Here is an 18,828-nt window from a genome sequence, read left to right on the forward strand (position 1 = left end):
TTATAATTCCAGTCCCACGCCATGACACTTGAATTCCTAACTTTCTCTCCAAGTTATAAAAAAAAAACTTTTTAACCTTCCCTACAACATTTCCATTTGTAGGAATTTTCAAGAATTATAAGATCATGAACTCATGCTATCAATTAAATACTTTCATGGTTCATGTTTCTGAAAATGGAGTTTATACCTAGGGCATTTCTAATTCTCCTTTTATTTCTATCCAAACCTCTATTTTGGATTAATTGTTTCGTATTTTTATTATATTAGAATTATAAATATAAATATAATAAAATTTACAAAAAAAAGTTCATATTTATCTGTCATGTTTTTTTTTTATGTTTATCTTTACCTCAAATCAGGTAAAATTAAGCTAAAACTCAACTATATCTTGAAGTTAGTCAAGTAATATTATTAAAGATGCTCTCAGCCACCACCGTCCATACAAATATGCAATATTCTTTTCCTCCAATGTTTTCAAAATAGAATTAAACATCTAATCGATGAGACTGGTGAGCTACGGATCAGTTTTGATCTACGGGTTTGACAAAATATAAATGATATACACTTTTTTTCTGGGTCAACATATCTTATAGACTTTGATATCTTACAATTGGTCAGGTATCAACTATTTAAGTTTACTATAAACACATTACATATGCAGGTAGTATGTTTTAACATATTTAGAATGCATCTTCACTAAAGTTCTTTTTTTCTTTCCTGAAACTTGTCTTCATGAAAGTCGCAAGAGTGATTTGTATTTTTTATTTTTTTGTGATTTGTATTTGGTTTCTAATAAACTAAACTATGGTTACACAACAAAATGTGAAAACATTATATCACAAAAGCAAAGTGGAAACTGTTAAAATATACAGAGATCATTTTCAGAAACGTTTAAAAGCATTAAAACATTGAAATGTATATTTCATAAAACAATCTAAAACACGGTTCCTTCGTAGATGGTCGATAGTCTTTTAATCGACCGAGCCGCAAGCTTCTTAGCCCGCACAGACGCATATCTTTTCAATCTCCGTACCGAACCAGACCGGGAATAACCGCTCGTAGTATTAGTACTAGCCTTAAACGGCGTCGTTTTATTCAGCATCTTCATCGTCGACTCGTTCGCGTTTCTGTTATTAACAGCGACGTTCCGTTCGTTAGGCTGACTCAGCACCATCACCGGAGATATCCTCCCGCTATTCCGCCGGCGACTCTTCTTCCCCGCGGATCTCTCGATCGCCACGCTGGCTTTCACCGCGAGAGCCGCCATGTCCGACGCCGTGAGACGGTACTGGCGTTTGGAGACGGGGAGGACGAAGTAGATTTGATCCGCCTGGAGAGTCTCCTCCGGTTCGATCGCCGGGATGAAGTCGTCGTAGTAGAGAGAATCCGAGTTACATAGAAAGAAAGAGGACGAAGAAGAAGAAGAAGATGATTCGGCTTGGAGAACCTGAGAGGCGATCACCGGGACATTGTATTCCCGGAGATCGCCGTTAACCGTCACGATTTTAGCCGTCGGCGATGAGTCGCAGTCGCTGCGGCCGACGGATACACAAAGACCCATTCGAAATTCTGATGGCTAGAGAGAGAGAGTTATTAACAACCTAGAGAGAGAGAGAGGAGGGTGTTAGAGAATAACGCGTGAGTAACAGAGTCGGTTACGAAGGATATAAATAGAAGGAGATGGTGGTGACGTAAGCATTAGTAAACCGGATGATGTAAAAAAAAAGGAAGGTAAAGGAAACCAATCGCGGTTTTCTAAAACCGGTTTGCTGACGCGTTTGCTTAGCTGTGTCAGTTGACTCTTGTTTTACAAGGCGATTTAATTATGCATTTTTGTGATGTGAACTTGGCTGATGATAGTGTCACTATTCATTGGAATAATACGACTACGTGCAAAAATATGCATGCACCTTGTGTTAAATATTTGACGAATCTAGACAATTCAATTTGGATAATTAAAAATATTTTTTTTTTGAGAATAGGCATTCAGACAATTATATTGTGTTAGACCTTTTAAGAGCAAGAGAAAATTGATTGTTCAAAAGAAAAGAGCAAGAGAAAATTTAATGGTAATATTTATTACGAATTAAATATATAAATTTCTAAATTAACAACTAAAATCGGTTCTGAACATAAACTAATTTAACATTGGTTTAAAATTAATTAAAATAAAATAAAATATATAATCTACATAATCTTTAAAATTATAACAGAGATTTCAAAAAAAAAATTATCAGACTTCTTACTGTATAGATTTTGTAATCTTTAGGGTCAATCCTACTAATAACATAATCTTTAATTTATTAGCTACTAAACTCTGATTAGATTGAATATATGTATATTATATTGAGTTTGTGGACTATTAATTTATTGATATTTGTCTTTATTGATGTTAACCGTTATTTTCTTTTTGCACAAAAAGTATTACACACCCAGATTTTTTTTATTATCGTCAAAACGTATGAAGGGTTACTTTTAAATGAACGTATATATATCCTATAACTGTATGTATGATTATACGTAGATGTGCGTTTATATAGATGTCATTTCTTATCCATCTATTCTGTAAAATTGACGTAACTAATATAAATTCAAAATACAAGAAATATTAAAAGGTACGTATGTCAAATTTTATAATATTTTCCAAAAAAAAAACCTATAATTTTAATAATTTTATTATAATTTTAACATGTTCACCAAAAAAAACCTATAGAAACAAAATACATTTAAAAACCTGAAACTTTATGGTTTGGTCTCTCCACCTCGCTTACAGTCTAGAACGTAGCTTCTCCGGTAACCGGCGCGTGGTGGCTCCGTTAGCGCCACCACCGGTCAGATCTGTCGCTGATTTTCTCCTTTTATGCTCTGTTTTTTTTTGTCTGTTTTGTGGAGTTTTCATGGTTGACGAGTTTGAGAGCTTGCAAATTAGAGTGGTTAGCTGCATTTTCCATGGATCTATCGTATGCTGAAACCTCCGTTCTGAAGCTTGTATTCGTATATGTAGCGATGGCGGTGGCTGGTTTTTGGCTACCTTTGTTTCGATCCAGATCTAGATCCGATCATTCCTCGGTTTGCGGGCTTATTTCAAACTTTTCTTACCTGTATCTTTTTAGTGGAGTTTGTTGTAGAGAGTTTCATCGCTCTGGTATTTTTAGTGGAATGGTCATGGTGTTATCCTTATCTTTGTGGAAAATTTGTGGTTCTTCTTATGATCTCTTGGTTCCTAAGCTTGTAATGTTTTTGGGTGTTGGTGTTGTTGTGAACGCTTTCCTGTTGTTGCTGCCGATCTTTTCAGTTGTCGGTGAGTCTTTACGGGTTAGACCTCGTTTTCTCCAGATATTTTGAGATTGGAGTGTTCAGGTTGGTCAGGTTGGTCGCATGAAGTCCGTCGCTGCCGTATCCGGAAGAGGGTGTGTCCTTAGTGTGGTTCGATCCCCCGGGGTTATAAAGTTTGGGTTCGTTGCTATGGAGAGAAGTGCTCTCAGTGTGTCGTTAGAGGTTAAGTTTATCGCTTGGTTGGCCGTAGGCAACACCGATAAATCTCGTTCACAAACGCTTGGAGTTATTGGGTTGTTGCAAGCTTGGTGAGCTAGTATCTTTGTGAGTTCCATTAAATTTTCTTAAGTTAGTTAAGAAGCTGTATTGGTTCTTGTAAGATATCCCGGTGTGGGTTGCAGTCGCATGTTTTTTGGGCTCTAGTTGCTGTGGATCAGCTGATGTTCTGTATTCCTCTTTTGAAGTGATATTATTAGACGGAAAAAAAAAACAAAATACATTTGACAAAGAAGATTGAATTCAATGTATGGCTAATTGTTTAATGACTTGACTATTAACTCGCGTTTGAGATGATAGATTCCATGTTGGTACGGATAGGTTGAAGAGAAAGAAGTCAGCAATGACCTGTCTCTCAGCCGTAACACGTGACTAAAATTTATTAGCGATAAGGAGACCAAAGCAATAAATAAATAAGCGTGAGGGAATAAGGAAACCGCAGCAACCTTTTTTCCTTTTTTTAACGAGAGACCACAGGTCCACACCAACTTGCTGTATTTGACTTTCATACCAATACTATGCAATATTTGATTTAAAAAAACAGTGCAATCAAAGATGATTCTGAAGATAATCAGATGAAACATTTACAATATTTTGAATTTTAAACAATTTATTATACATAAGTCGAATAATTTTTTAAAAATTATTATTCATAAATCAAATAATCTTTAAAATTTTGAACATTTTTAATTAAATTAAGTTAAAAATATTTATGATTTTAGGCTTTAAGCTATAACTTGGACTATATGAGAGAGTCAAAATCCGACTTCTACATAGAAAATGGTGGATTTTTGTTATTGTAAGGAAGGTGATAGATGTACTGTTAAGAATTGATTGTTTTCAATTTGTATGAGAATTATAAAATAATTGAAGTCTAAGACACATTTTGATTTTAAATAACCTTAAGTAATTACCTAACCATCATTTGCTGTCACATCGCTGTCATAACAATATTTAATGTGTAATTCGTGTGCTTGGATTAGGTTAGTTACTAAAACATGCTAAAAGCAGAGTAATATATTACTCCACTTCTGTAAAAGTTAAAAATAACTCTTGTTTCCAATTTTCTTTTTCCACCGATTTCAACTTTCTTTTTTTCACCCATTTACTCTATTAATTACCAATCAAAGTCTTAGAGTAAATAGGTGAGAAGTGTTTTTTTCATCAGATTGGACAAAACTAGAGTAATTAGGCAATTTTTTTTCTTTTACTCCAAAATATTCTCACTAATGGTGCTACACAGTGACAACCTAAAAAGCACAAAGGAGACACCGTGTGTATTTAATTATTCCATGGAATGGAACTGAGTAAAAGCGAACAGGTCGCACTGCGCAGGCCATGCAAAAAACAACAAGGATTCACGTGTTCAGTCGTTGACTTTGTACCCAATTAGTGCTACTAACTACACTAACACAATCTTAATCGTTTTTTTTATTTTAAAAGATTAACTAATAAAACAATATTTCAATTATCATACTTCTTTGTTTAGCAAATAATGTTATTTGAAAGCTCTTAAAACTATATTTTATTCTTTATTTTTACATTAAATATTTTTCTATTTATACTTAATCTACTAATACAATAGGGCTGAAAATGAATTTTCATTGAAAATAATAAATTAAAAAACTGTAAAACGATATTTTTATCAAACAAAAAAATATGCATTTACCATAACAAATATTCCATTTATTTCAAAAGATGTATGTTTTTGGAGTTTTCATATATATTAAATTTTAAAACTTTCACACATGTTAAAAAGTATTTTAGATTTTTATTATAGATCATTTCCTACAACTTTTAGTCAATCAAAATTTAATGAACACATAATTTCTTGAATTTTACATTTTACCATTATTTTCTAATATAAATGCATCCAGTTGCACTTTAAAATTTTACCAAAAAAGTTGCACTTTTAAATATTAATTTAATTTCAAAAGTCTTACTATGTAATTATATCAAGTTGTTTGCAAATACATTAAATCATTTTGTCATTTACTTGAAGATATCTTTAAATTTCAGTAATGACAGCTTGCTGAATGCGTAAGAACGATTAACAATTGAGAAAATTCCGTAAAAACACGCTCGTTGTAGACTTTTAAGTTTGACAATTGGCAAAAGTCCATTAGTTTTCTTGCTTCCGGTTAGGATTGTTTAATAAAATAGACAGATAAATACTTTATGCATAATGATAACTAATAAGTAAATGAGTTTACCAGTTACTCCCTCCGTTTCATTTTATTTGTCGTTCTAGGTTTATGTACACATATTAATAAACATATAATTTTATATATTCTCAAAATAAAACACAATTACCTATATATCTAATCATATTTTAACCAATAGAAAAATGAATTGAAGAATCTTGTTAATAAATTTTGCATTGAAATCCTAAAACGATACTTATTTTAAAACGATAATTTTGCTCCAAAATGACAATTAAATTGAAACGGAGAGAGTACAAATTACAATTACCATTAAAATGATGTTTGTATATACGTGTTCATGATGTCCGAACGGTCACGCTATTGCTTCATCGCCTCCCCGTGCATTAGCTAATAAGTTTTCAAGAAAAAAACCATATTGGATATCATATAAGTTTATTATATGATCATAAAGATATTATTGAACTAAAGTTGGTCACGATATGTTGTCGTATAGTGAGGTGACGAAGTTCACATGTTAATCCGAAAAAATAGGCGTCCTTAATAGCCATATAACATGTCATAATATGATGTTAAAAATGTTAGATAGCTTACCTAAGCCGTTTTACTAAGATATAAAATAACCTGCTTGCACGTCTGCCTTGTTCCTTGCCAGACTTTGTTCCTAATTTCTGGTTTATCTTATAACGTGATCGTGCGCAAGCATAATGACTTACTCTTACTCTTAGTTAAAAGTCTTAATTGAACGAATGATAGATAATTTGGTGATCCGAGAAAGGCCTAAAGTGAACTGTAAAATAAATGTTTGTTAAATTTTGTTATCAGTAGAGAGCTTAAAGCGTTGCCTTCTATTTCCTCAGTTCCAAAATTTTGTTTTCTAGAGCCTTTTTAATAGTTTAATAAAATATTTACAATTAGATCTATTATATATTTTACTACACACTTTCTAATACCATCAGCTAATAACATTCAGGTGGATCTATTTAATTTAGAATTTGAAGGGAGTTGATTTTTAATGAATTAAATGATTTTAGATGAACTAAACAATTAATTTTGTATGATTCTTCAAAAGTTAAAAAATATGAGACTTAAGTTTTATATTTTAACTATAAAAAACTCCAACAAAACACTACAAAATCACTAAAAACTTATAGAACTTCTAATTTAAAATATTTTCAGTACCAGTAAATTGCAGAATATTTTATGAATGTAAAGTTTAATAACATTGAATTTTAAATGAGGTTTTAGATTCAATATTAAATAACAATGAGTTTATAATGCAAATCACTTCAAACTTTTGGTTGAATATTAATTTAAATATTTAAATTATTATTTTTAAAAAATAATCTTTCCGTTTCATTAATTGTCGTTGTAGGGAAATTTTGTTGCTGCAAAATAAGTATCGTTTTTATAATTTTAATGCAAAATTTATTAATAAGATTATTCTATTTATTTTCCTATTGGTTAAAATAAGATTAGGTGTATGTGTAATGATGTTTTATTTCAAAAATAAACAAATTAAATATTTTCTTAATTTGTGTGCACGAACCTAAAACAATAAGTAAAATAAAACCGAAGAAATATATAATTTCTTAATTAATTAAAGTATCTTAAAAGTTTATCTTTGTCTAACAAAAAAGTCTTAAATATTTATTTTTCAGCGAAGTATTTAACTAGCCTTAAGCCTTATAATTATTTGAGAATTCTGTAAGTTTTTTTTGGTAATCAAGAATTTTCTAAGTTGCTCTTTTAGAAGGTAATATTTTCACATAGCTTAAAAGTGTATTACAATACAAGTTTACAACCACCTCAACTACTACTAACACAACTCTACAAATACAATATAGCCCCCAAACAGTAAAACAGTTTCAGTAAATACCCACAGCTTCTGTGTTGATAATGAGAAAAAGAAGAAAAAACTTGAAGTGTGTAGTTAAGCAGAAGAAGGAAATAAAACATGATTTAGCCAAAATATATAAACAATTCATGTGTTGAAGCTCTATGTATACTCTTATCCCCAACCAATTCCTTCTCTATACTCACTGCAATGTCCAGAAGAATTATACAAAACCTTTTTGTACCACTTAGCTTGAGCCATAATCAAGACCTCCCCAACTGAAGTGAGATCCTTGTCTGACTATTGGGAAAGCATGCATAAACACACAAACACAAACGCAGACCGTCGCAACCGCAAGCATCGAGTGGATGATTGGAGTTGGAAACAAACGACGTGAGCCAGAAGAAACTTTCTTCTGATACTTCAGAGCCACACTTGCACATGTGTTGCAAGATCTCTTGACCTCTGAGCTTAGTCTCAAACCATTCTCGATGTTAAGAGATATTTGACCGTTTCTCTTATCTGCAAGTTTACGAGCCACCAAGGTGTTGTAACTGTGGTTGTTCCTCATCGCAGCATAGCTAAACGGAGTCTGTCCGCATGCATCGATCAAGGTATTCCAGCAGGATAATCCTATCTGCAACCAGAGAGAACTCAAAGGTTAACAAAAGAAGAAACTAGAGGCTACTAAATATAGAAACTATACCTCTTGTGGATCATTAGTTAGGACATCAATCATATCATCAGAACCAGACGTAGAAGCAGCCAGATGCAGAGGAGTGATATCACCAGGTCCTGTGATGTTAGGCAAGAAGATGAACTTTTTATCAGTGTGATCAACGGAATAGTGTATCAGCGTTTCAGCCATCTTCGTGTTCCTCCTTTTAACAGCGCGGTTCAGTAGCTGAATCTCAGCCAGCACATCTAAAGACTCCTTGTTCAAGTTTCTCTCTACCATCATATCTAGAAGGGTTCTCACGAGAGAACAGCAACCTCTTTCAACAGAGCATACGAGGAGAAACTTGAAGCGAGGGAGGGAAAAATCAGACCTCCTCCGTTTCTTCTGAAACAGCCAGCCGAGCTCGTTCAAGAAACAGAGAACCTCTTCTCTTGATCTTGGACGGTCTGAGCTGTGTTCTGTCACTTTGTTTGGATGAAACTCGTCTTCAAGACTATTCAGCTCTTTGCAAATCGTGGCACTGGCAATTATCAAAGGGAAACTGTCGCTTCTGAATCCATTCTCCACCTTTGTCCACGCAATAGTTACATCTTAAAATTAATATTCAAAAAAATCACTAGACGGTAACAAAGTGCATTATACTGGATTATTGATTAGGCGGACGTCTAGACTGAATTAGACTGAAATATTAGACAAATATTTTTTAAGAAACTGTTCAACAAAATTAGTTTTGTTTAGGTTAGGCATTGTAAAGACCGATTTTTAGAACACTGGTTAAGATAACATCTTGTAAAACCTTGTTTCCTAAGAAACTATAAGTGTGGTCGTTTTGAAGTCTTACCTCAACAAAACAACGCCCCAAAGAACCAGGGCTTGGACCATTGACTTTGAATCTATTTACAGTTAACTCATCAAACTTGGTACTCCTATGCACTGTTCCAGTTACCTCCATCGATGAATAGTTACCCATATGCGCGCAACGAACACTGCAGCATAATGAACCATGAATCTTACTTAGTACCAAAAAACACAAAACAAAAAGAACCTTTAAATAAAATTGCTAAACTGTTTATTACCTGATTCCATCATTAGTCAAGCTTCTACCCCTTACAACCAAAGTTGTTTCTTCACCGGCTACAACGGCAAGAGGTGACACAGTGATCAGCTCCGGTGAACTCAAAGTTCTCCAAGATTTGCTCAGACGGATTCTACCTGTAGCACATTACATAGAAATGACTAAGTTAATATTATCTTCTAGACCATACGCCAACGATGGACACAGAAGCAACAGCTCATGAGGCACTCACCGTGTTTGTGTGACGCGAGCTGTCTGCCTGTGTTGACCAAGAATCTTGTGTTGCTCCAAAACTCTGAATCTTGAACCAAAGAACCGACCCGCTGAAGCAAGTTTTCTTCAAGCTGGACAAAAAGACATAAAAATAAAATTTAAAATTTAAAAAAAAAAAAGACTAAAGCAAATTCACTCACCTGTTCCCAAGCAGAAGCTGACATTGCCACATAGACAGAAAGAACAACACAACCAGGCCTGATATAACTCTCCATTTCTGATGGAATGCTAGAAAGCCAGCTATAGATCTGAAATCAATTTGTACTTGTTAAGAACTTTAGACTTAAAAGGATATTTTTAGGAAGTTATCACCTCTGTTTTCAGTGTCCCAGGGAGCTGACTAGGATCTTTTCCAAGTAGCTTGAATACTATCTTCCCGGTACGGTCCTGATCATCAGAGTTCAAGCTGGGAGGAGAATTATCTGAGCCACAAGAAGCATCATAACCAGATTGATGATGCTTGGATACTTTATAATTAGAGTTATTTGCTGTTGATGCACCAAAGAGCTCGAGGGGCAAACAGTTACTAGTCCTGGGACCAGGACTAGAGTTTCTGCAATTGTTGTTAGATCTCATGGTTTCAGGAGATGTCTGTAATGGGAAGAACTCCTGCATGACCGGAGATGATGATGATGATGGCGAGGGGTTACTACTCGCAGAAGAATAGTACTTTCCAGAAGGTGCAACCGTTGGTTGACTCTCATTTTCCGGTGAAGAGGTGAATAGTTGTAGAGCTAAGCTAGGTCTAGTGTCCTGAGAAGGAGACGGGTTACTGCTGCTGGTTGTAGAAGTAAACTCCAACGTTCTCTTTTCTAAATTGGTTGTAGAAGAAGTTAACTTAGTCTTCTCATTGATGTCTTTGTTCCCCAATCCACCTTGAGATAAAAAAGCTATGGCCTCAGGTCCAGATGAACCTAGAGTTGTGGAGAGAACAGCAAGTAAGTCCATTGTAGATGGAGAAGAGGAGGAGACCCCATTCATATCATTTTGTGGGTTCATAGCTGAAGTTTGAACTTGGATACTGTTCAACTTTGAGACAAGATCCATAGGCAACGGTAACGCTTTGATTTTGTTAAGTATCTGAAGTAGTTGCTCCCTTTGTGGCACTGCAAGAGACCCATTAGGTCTACTAGCATCGTTCCTACCTGCAAAAAAAACATAGACCCGGGAACTTGTTAATAATAGTACAAGTATCACCAGAGAGAGGATAATGATGCAGTAAGTACCTTGCGCACAAGCTAAAGCTGTTAGCAAAGCCATAACATCCATATTAGCGTTATTAGAGGTGTTAACAGGAGCTATAATCTCCTCAGGCTGAGTTTTCCTCCTCCGTCTGTTATGTCCAGCCAATCTACGCCTACAACTTCTCTTTCCTTCATCAAACTCCGAAAGAAGATGAAACCTAAAAGCCAAAAGTTCCAAACTCTTTAAAACATGATCATTTTTTTTATTTAACATCTTTATTGATATCAAATCAATTTTAACATATAACTATATGAATCACAAATTACAGATACAGCAGTAACACTATGCTTCTAGAAGGTTTATATTCACCTGCTACACTGTTGGCAGAACCTCTGCATCTGATTCCCAACAAGAGCTTTGGTGGCTTTGCTGTGAACCTCACAGACTTTATGTCTTCTGTGATAGTCCTTAGCAACTGAGAGATCTTCCATACAGTTATCCACCTGGCACTTGGGGTAGTTCCCGCCTCCTCCACTCCCGGGAGACCCGGACTTAACCCTCTTGTTAGGCATGGTTATGATCGGTGGCGGCGTGCTGCTGAGATTCAAATCAAGGCCTCTTCCTTCTCCTCCTCCTCCCTCGTGACTACTCGCATCGACGTTATTAGCCTCCTCAGCGCCGTCGTCGTCTACGGGTTTAGCTTCGAATCTGTGGCTGTCCCATTCCCACATGCTGGGATTCCAATCAGCTTTGGGAGGCTGTGGCTGAGACGGCACGAGCCAGTGCGGGTGGCGTTTTCTTGCCATTGGATGGTGAAGTGAGACCGGAGCAGCTACATCATCCATTTCTCGCTCGAGATCAACAGATCCAACACTCGAAGTGAATTAGCTTTTCAGAAATTATATAAACTTATCTTCTACGCTAATGAAAACAATCAACACCTTCCACTACACTCAATCAATAGAGAAACGAATTCAAATCGTTGTTGCTACCTTAGCAGAATCAAAAGTACTACATGGATTCTGATACATAAGATCGAAACCAAATTGAATTGAACAAGTAGAGAGACTTGTTCAGATTTTGAGTAGCTTCAAAAATCGAATCTAAACCGATCAAGGAACTAAGAGGGGAAGCAAAGGTTGTTGTATTCCCTCTCAATTTTTTTTCTCTCTCTCTCTCTCTCTCTTTCTGTTCGTCTTCTTACGTTTTGAGCCTTTCCTTTTGTTCTGTGTTGCCGTCGACATCTTCTTACCTCTTACGGAACTTTTCCTTTTTCACATTGTTCGGTAATGGTGGCACATACTGTAAATTCGAAAGGTATAAGGGTGTTTCTGTAATGTGATTTAAAAGGTGTACGGTACCCAAAGTTACATTTGAATTTTTGAACTGATTTAATACTAAAAAAAACTAAGTAATAGCTGGTAAAATTTCAAATTTTGTTAATATTTTAGTTTTTGATTGAAAAACTTAAAAATTTAAAATTATTAATAAAAATTAATAAAATAGTTTGAAAAACTTAAAAAAATTAAAATTATTAATAAAAAGTAATAAAATAGTTTTTTCCTGTTAGCTTAATGTTTTAATTTAATTTTTGGTTTATTAAATTTTATGGTATATAGCTAAATTTAGTTATATTTTGTTTGTAACTATTGCCTTAATTTAAATTTTTATCATTAATTTATAATAAATCAAAAACTGATATATATATATATATATATATAGCCAAAATCAATTAATTTTGTTTAAGAATGTTGCCATAAACCAATATTTAAATTATTAAATTTTTATTTTCATAATAAAAATGAATTCATTTTATAATTTTTACTAAACCTTATCATTTTCTTTTGAGAATGAAGTAGCGAAAACACATAAGCAACTTTTAAAAATTATTTATCAAATAATATTTATGGAATTAAATACTGTTTAAACCTAATATTTTAAAAATTTATTAAAATATAGTATTTCAAACTTATAATTTTAAAATTTATTTCAAATTTTACTAATAATAAAAATATTTTAAATAGTGACTTTTATGAGATTTGTTGTGCTTTAAAAATATTTTAACAAAATTTCTCATTTAAAAAATATCATATCCAATCTTATAATTTTATATAAAATTTTAAAATATTTTAGTTAAACACACAGCAACTTATAGTTTACCTAAAATCATCCTTAAACTCATTTAAATTTTTCTCAAATATAATACATAAACAAATACACAAACACAGAACAAGAGTTTTCTCAAAAAAAAAAAAAAACACAGAACAAGAGTACAACAATCTTTGTCACTCATAACATATTCATTGCATTGTCTTTTTGACATGTATATATGTACATAGTCTCTGTTTTCATATATGAAGCGTGGCAAGAAGATTGTTATGTGATGGATCGGAGACATGGTCAACGAGATTTTGTACAGGTCCTTTGCCTGTGAAAGCAGCTTGTGCATAGAATCCAAGCCATGCCACCATAGCTAGTCTCCCGTTTTTGATCTCTTTGACCTTAAGATCTTCAAAAGCTACCGGGTCTTGAGAGAGGTTCAATGGATCAAAAAGCGTTCCTCCTGGATAGTTTATGTCTCCTGGCAAGTATATTCCCAGTGGCTCTAAGGCCTCAATCCCGCAGTATCTTGCGTATTCAGGTCCTACCTGCATACATAAAACAAGGTTTTAAGATGAGTTTGATGAAGCATGTGTGTGAGGTATAGTTATTACCATCAAGAGTGCTTGGCAAATGGCTATAACAATGACACCTTGGCTTCCAGCTACGTGAAGCCCTGGGATCCCAAGGTAGTCCAATGTCTCTCCCTGGTGAAAAATGAAATGAAATACTTATAAAAATGAGCCTAAGAGATGTCACTGACTAGTATTACTCTCTCTCTCTCCGTTTGTTTTATAAGTTTTTTGTTGTGTAAAAAGATGTTTTGACATTGGACCGTTCTAGACATATGGTCGACCAACCGGCCAAATATCAAACAAGAACATGAAATACCATTGTTCAGAAACGTACGTGACGGGTTAGAGACGATATGGTCAAAGTCACAAATTTACTCCACGACTTAGATTAATTCATCCGCTAACTCGTTCCGCTAAATCAAAACATAATGTTTTGCAATCCATACCAAGAGTTAACGGTTTCCGTTAGATCGAAGCCTAAAACTTTTCAATCCGGTAATATAACCAAAGTTCCAAATAATAATCACAATCAAACACATTCTAGAATCTAGTATAAAGACTAATTCCAGAATATCTAACTATTCACAGCGTAGCGATATTATCTAAGCATTTAGCATTCTAACTAACCAATCAACCTAACTATTAGCATTGCTATTTTATTTGTTTATTTTAACTTTATTAAAAACATCTAACCAATTAGTTTTTTAGTTCTTTTAATTTATATATTTAAATTATGCTTTTAATTTAAAAGTGAATTTTTTGTGATTTAACCCAAAAACATCATTCATAAATTATGAAAATTAACAACTTTGGTAGATGAACAAGAACCTGAAGCTTAGAATAACCGACTCGCCACCATACAGGTTCAGCAAAATGAAAAGCTCCAGTGAGATCAAACACTTCTGGGATTAGAGCACCCAACGCTGCAAGCATGGCCCAACGAGCATGAAGTATTTCAAAGCTGCAAAAAAAAACAAGCCGCAGCTTCAAAGTCCCTAAAACTTTACAGAACAAATATAGAAACTGAAAGGAGAAGACTCACTTGAAGTACTTATCAAAGTTCAAACGATCCTTGCCAAGACCTGCAATGTCGAATCCGTAATCCCCAGGGAGATCTCCAGTGAGGTAAGGAGGATAATCATATGGGATGGGACCAAACCAACGGGGACGTTCTTGTCCATACCACTTGCTGCACACTTGCAGGAACAAAACCAAAGGAAGCAAATGTTAACTAAACAAACATTGGCCTTTTCATAATACAAGTCAAAACAAAGTGTCTTTAATTTAATTAAACATACATACCTGTCGGCTCTAGCCTTCTGAGCTTTGGCGTTGAATCTTGAAGTGTTCTCCACGGCTTCTTTCTTTTTTTCTTCTAATCTCCGCCGCAGAGATTCTCCTAACGAGCTGTTGGCGATTGCTTTAACCGCCGTGAAAGGAATCGCGGAGAAAACCAACACACCGGCGAGCTGAAAAGAAGGCATCTAGAGTTAACGAGAAATATAAAAGAAGAAGAATGGTGATCAATGACTCAAACCTCTTGCCACGAAGCTCTGCAAATAGAACGGGACTTTCTCACGGCGATTCTCTGATGAGGCGGCTCAGGAGAGAGTCTCCTGGGGAGAGAGTGGAAGGACGAACGAGTCGAGGAAAGTGACATCATATCCTGAAACAGAGCCATGGTTTGAAATCATTGATTTGGCTTTTTTTTCTTTAATTTATTAACTGATTCAGACAACAGCTTAATTTTCTATGTTACGGATCTGTTGACGTGTCTTGATATTAACCTGAACTTTTCACATCCTTCCTGGGCCGGATATTTCTTAGGCCCAATCAATCATTGGCTATGGAGCCATTCTTACTTTGATGACCTGTTGGACAAGTCTCTATTATGCCTATGCTTTTTGGTATTTTGGGTATTGGTTCGGATAGCGTATTTCAGGTAGTGAGTAGTTGGGATAAGGAGTTAGAAATTTTATATAGAACCTAGCATGTTTTCGGTTCAGATTCGTTTCAGGTGGTTTCGGTTTTGGGTCCGTTCAAATAGTAAAACTAAAAATAAGAAAATAACCAATTTTTTTTTGGTTTTGATAGTCATTTCAGATATTTTAGATAAAATATCAAATAATTAAGATGGTTAAAATAAAAATTTTGGATAATTCAGATTGTTTTGAATACTACGAATCAAAATATCCAAATACTTTCAAATAATTTTAGGTAATTAATATTTTAATATATTTGGATACTTATTATTCGATTTTCGGTTTGGTTTGGTCATTTTAGATGTAGAAAAATAAAAACAGTTTAGGTATTTCGGTCAGATCCGAGTTTTGGTTATTTCGGTTTGGTTCAGTTTGTTTTTTTTTTAATTTGCTTGCCGAGGCCTACTCTCTCTAGTGTGCTTCTCTAATCTTCAGTTAGTACATTTTTCAGCCTCTACTTTTTTGTGCTTCTTTCAAGCATATCTCAGTGTGTTTCCCGCTCCAGGAACCCTCCTTACTTCTGATTGCGTACCAAAGGCTTTGGTAGCTTTAAACATATTCAAGAAAATATATCTATTCTATAATGATGATGTTCAATACATGATGACTCAATCATCAACAAAGTTCAATCTTGAATGAATGGAACAAAACAATGCATATAGCAAGCTCAAGCGTGTGGTGGTGAGGATTCTAAGCCACAAGCCACATGAAGTATGTAGGCCAAACAGTGAGTGAAATCGAAGCAAAAGCGTAAGTCCAGAGCAGAATCACTGAGCATTCACTTTCCCCAGCTCCAAACAACTGAGTTATTGTACCTGCGCCAATTAAGTGATTACATCAGTTAATAAAGCAACCAATACTATTCTCTAACGTTAACAGGGTTGGTTTTGGTTTGCATCAAAGAACCTAGATTCATTGCTGGTGGGACAGCATACTGTAGAAGAAGAACGAACTGGTACAAAGGCTCTGAGGTAATCAAATCAAACTTGTATGCTCCTCTTACGATCAAAACACCACTTATAGGCAAGAAAATGTAACGTGCAACCAATACACCGATAATACTTGATTTTTTCATTCCTGAACTCCTCATGCCTTTGAGTAAGTTTCCTCCAATGATCAGTGTCATAGCAGGAATGGCTCCATCTCTTCAACAAGACATAGGAGAAATCTTAGGTTAAAGCTTGAGTGAGTGAGTTTCTTTTTACTATGATAATGACTTTTTTCTACCCCACTAAAGTTGCAGAGTCTTGAAGTACTCCTAGAGGAGCTCCGTTGCCGATGATTAGCTTCCTTATAGGAGTAATGAGCCCGACCACAAGCGCGATCATCTGAAGACAAAACAAAGTTAAGAAAGATTACAACAGTGTGAAATGAACATATTCTTTCTGTTCCAAAAAATATATAACGTTTTGAGAAAAATTTGATGTTTCAAAATGTACAATATTTTGATACTTTAAAAAAAAAATTTTTTTTATTGAAAACTGTGTGATTGATGGTGTTTTACAAATTCTTTTGATAGTTTGAATTAGTTTTTAGTTTATACTGTAATATCATTTTTAGAAGAAGTGTATGTTTTAATTATTGTGAGTTTAAAAAAGATTATTGTGAATTAACCAAAACATCATATTCATATAATCTGATACAGGGGAAGTAATTTTTTACCGCAGCAATAGTTGATGGAGCAAATATTGTCCTTAAGTTGACTTTGTCAGCCAGTGAAACCATTCTTAACTTGACTTTGTCCCACCTCCCAACCTGTCACACACTCACACGTCTAGTCATTACCTAAAGGATCAACATTTAATGTTATTTTTAATTGAAAGCCCTTTCTAAAAAAAAAAAACTCTGATGAATGATCAAGTGATGAGACACCTTTTGGTTAGCCTCTTCTTCTCTAGATGAGATCAGTGGGACTTTGCAGCTGTTGGATTCAATAGAAGGTTGAGTTTCAATGGGAGAGTTTGATAGCACCCGCATAAGATTGTATACGTAAGTCCATATGTAAACTGCTCCCATCTGATAACATCACAAGTATATATATCATGATGATATATTATATATACACTCATGAAACCTTGAAGAAGTAGAAAACTTACAGCCATGGAGAGTGCAACATAACCAACTCCATACTTCTGACAATTCTCTGGATCTCCAAATGGACCTCCTTTCTCTTTACAAAGAGCTGGAACAATGATTAATGGCATGTTTCCCAGATTCCCTGTTTTAATTTCATCATTAAGAAACAAAAATATAGAATCTGAAAATATTCAGAGACATCATGTTAATGTTTTGTTACCAGCAGCGCAACAACCAACAATGAGACCACGAAGATGGGAAGGAGGCTTGGTGATGAGAATAACAATCCAGCCCAAGAACGAACCAATGATGAATGTGAGCAGAACATTAACCGGCATGAACCACCTAACACCACAAAAACCATCATTTATCTCATTACATAATAAACCAGAGAGTACAAAAATTTTCAACTCCAGATGAAAAAGACTTACATTTGCATCAAGCTTTCATATGTAACACTATTAGCTAAACGGCTTCCAATAAGGGAAGGACTAAACACATAGAAGACAATCTATACAGACAAAACCAAATAGAAGTGTAAAGTCATCGATGTGGTTAGACTCGTGAAGGAAGATGATTATGTAATAAACTGACGTTGTTCAAAACTTTTCGAGCATCTTGACCAAGAAGATTGACTCCGTCAAGAGCCATATAGAATCCAACGGTTGTTATCAGCAGAATTTCCACAACAGGTTTCGATGAAGTTATGAACAGATGCAAAAGTTTCATCATCTCTGCTTTCTCCAACGCTAATATCTGCAAATATAAATAAACATGATTTTCGGTTGTTGCATATGAATTTGACCAAAACAGAGCTCGAAAATACTCTCTAGTAAATCTGAAAATATATCTCCGGCAACAAATAAATAATCTTTTAGGAAATATTCCGCCGGAGAATCCAGAAAAACGAAACCTTTATACTATTTTCTCTCTATATGAAAAAGAAAATATGAGTTTTCCAAAAAAAAAAAGAGAAAATATGCTTCTAGAGGCTGGCGTTACACTTGCATGGCCGCCTCTACACGCTATTTATATTCTTTGTTTATGAAAAGTAAACGTTTCTAAAAGGTATAATATCCTCCTTTTGTTGCTCAAAATTTGATCATATTCTTTGTTTATGAGAATTTCATGTTTTTATTCTACAGAATATTTGATTAGTATTAGTTTAAAATTTAGCTGTGGATGAATTTTAAAATATAAATTGAAATTAACGCGGAATGAGAATTTGGTAGGATAAAAATTTACCACATGCATAAAATATTATTTTAAAACTAGAAGTGAATGAGAATTTCGTTTTTTCTTCAATCGAATTTTAATTTTAATTTTTTTATC

The 18,828-nt window shown here is 34.3% G+C and overlaps 4 protein-coding genes across 5 annotated transcripts; all 4 read right to left on the reverse strand.

The window, feature by feature from the left end:
- Positions 1 to 821: 821 nt before the first annotated feature.
- Positions 822 to 1,648, reverse strand: LOC108851573 (uncharacterized). The gene has a single exon (XM_018625026.2). It carries the CDS (start codon positions 1,559 to 1,561, stop codon positions 935 to 937), a length of 627 nt encoding a protein of 208 aa, XP_018480528.1. The 5' UTR covers positions 1,562 to 1,648; the 3' UTR covers positions 822 to 934.
- A 5,813-nt stretch (positions 1,649 to 7,461) lies between these two features.
- LOC108855310 (squamosa promoter-binding-like protein 16) lies at positions 7,462 to 12,038 on the reverse strand. Of its 2 annotated transcripts, XM_018629095.2 has the most exons (9): positions 11,133 to 12,036; positions 10,805 to 10,980; positions 9,891 to 10,723; positions 9,719 to 9,826; positions 9,538 to 9,649; positions 9,307 to 9,442; positions 9,072 to 9,216; positions 8,258 to 8,797; positions 7,462 to 8,188 (listed from the first exon to the last, which is right to left on the reverse strand). In XM_018629095.2, exons 1-9 carry the CDS (start codon positions 11,606 to 11,608, stop codon positions 7,799 to 7,801), a joined length of 2,916 nt encoding a protein of 971 aa, XP_018484597.2. In that variant the 5' UTR covers positions 11,609 to 12,036; the 3' UTR covers positions 7,462 to 7,798. The 2 variants fall into 2 exon arrangements, with proteins under 2 accessions (XP_018484597.2, XP_056850315.1); XM_056994335.1 differs by lacking the exon at positions 7,462 to 8,188 and having other exon boundaries at positions 8,682 to 8,820; positions 11,133 to 12,038.
- A 903-nt stretch (positions 12,039 to 12,941) lies between these two features.
- Positions 12,942 to 15,139, reverse strand: LOC108849064 (chlorophyll a-b binding protein 7, chloroplastic). Its single transcript, XM_018622567.2, has 6 exons — positions 14,976 to 15,139; positions 14,741 to 14,907; positions 14,481 to 14,627; positions 14,267 to 14,399; positions 13,478 to 13,570; positions 12,942 to 13,411 (listed from the first exon to the last, which is right to left on the reverse strand). Exons 1-6 carry the CDS (start codon positions 15,117 to 15,119, stop codon positions 13,112 to 13,114), a joined length of 984 nt encoding a protein of 327 aa, XP_018478069.1. The 5' UTR covers positions 15,120 to 15,139; the 3' UTR covers positions 12,942 to 13,111.
- Positions 15,140 to 15,978: 839 nt separating this feature from the next.
- LOC108848419 (protein PIN-LIKES 3) lies at positions 15,979 to 18,496 on the reverse strand. The gene is made up of 10 exons (XM_018621782.2): positions 18,410 to 18,496; positions 18,091 to 18,252; positions 17,928 to 18,007; positions 17,717 to 17,841; positions 17,517 to 17,638; positions 17,293 to 17,436; positions 17,083 to 17,175; positions 16,648 to 16,748; positions 16,327 to 16,565; positions 15,979 to 16,235 (listed from the first exon to the last, which is right to left on the reverse strand). Exons 2-10 carry the CDS (start codon positions 18,226 to 18,228, stop codon positions 16,111 to 16,113), a joined length of 1,167 nt encoding a protein of 388 aa, XP_018477284.1. The 5' UTR covers positions 18,229 to 18,252; positions 18,410 to 18,496; the 3' UTR covers positions 15,979 to 16,110.
- Positions 18,497 to 18,828: the final 332 nt, after the last annotated feature.

Source organism: Raphanus sativus, chromosome 2 (genome assembly GCF_000801105.2).
Source record: "Raphanus sativus cultivar WK10039 chromosome 2, ASM80110v3, whole genome shotgun sequence".
Taxonomy (NCBI): domain Eukaryota; kingdom Viridiplantae; phylum Streptophyta; class Magnoliopsida; order Brassicales; family Brassicaceae; genus Raphanus; species Raphanus sativus.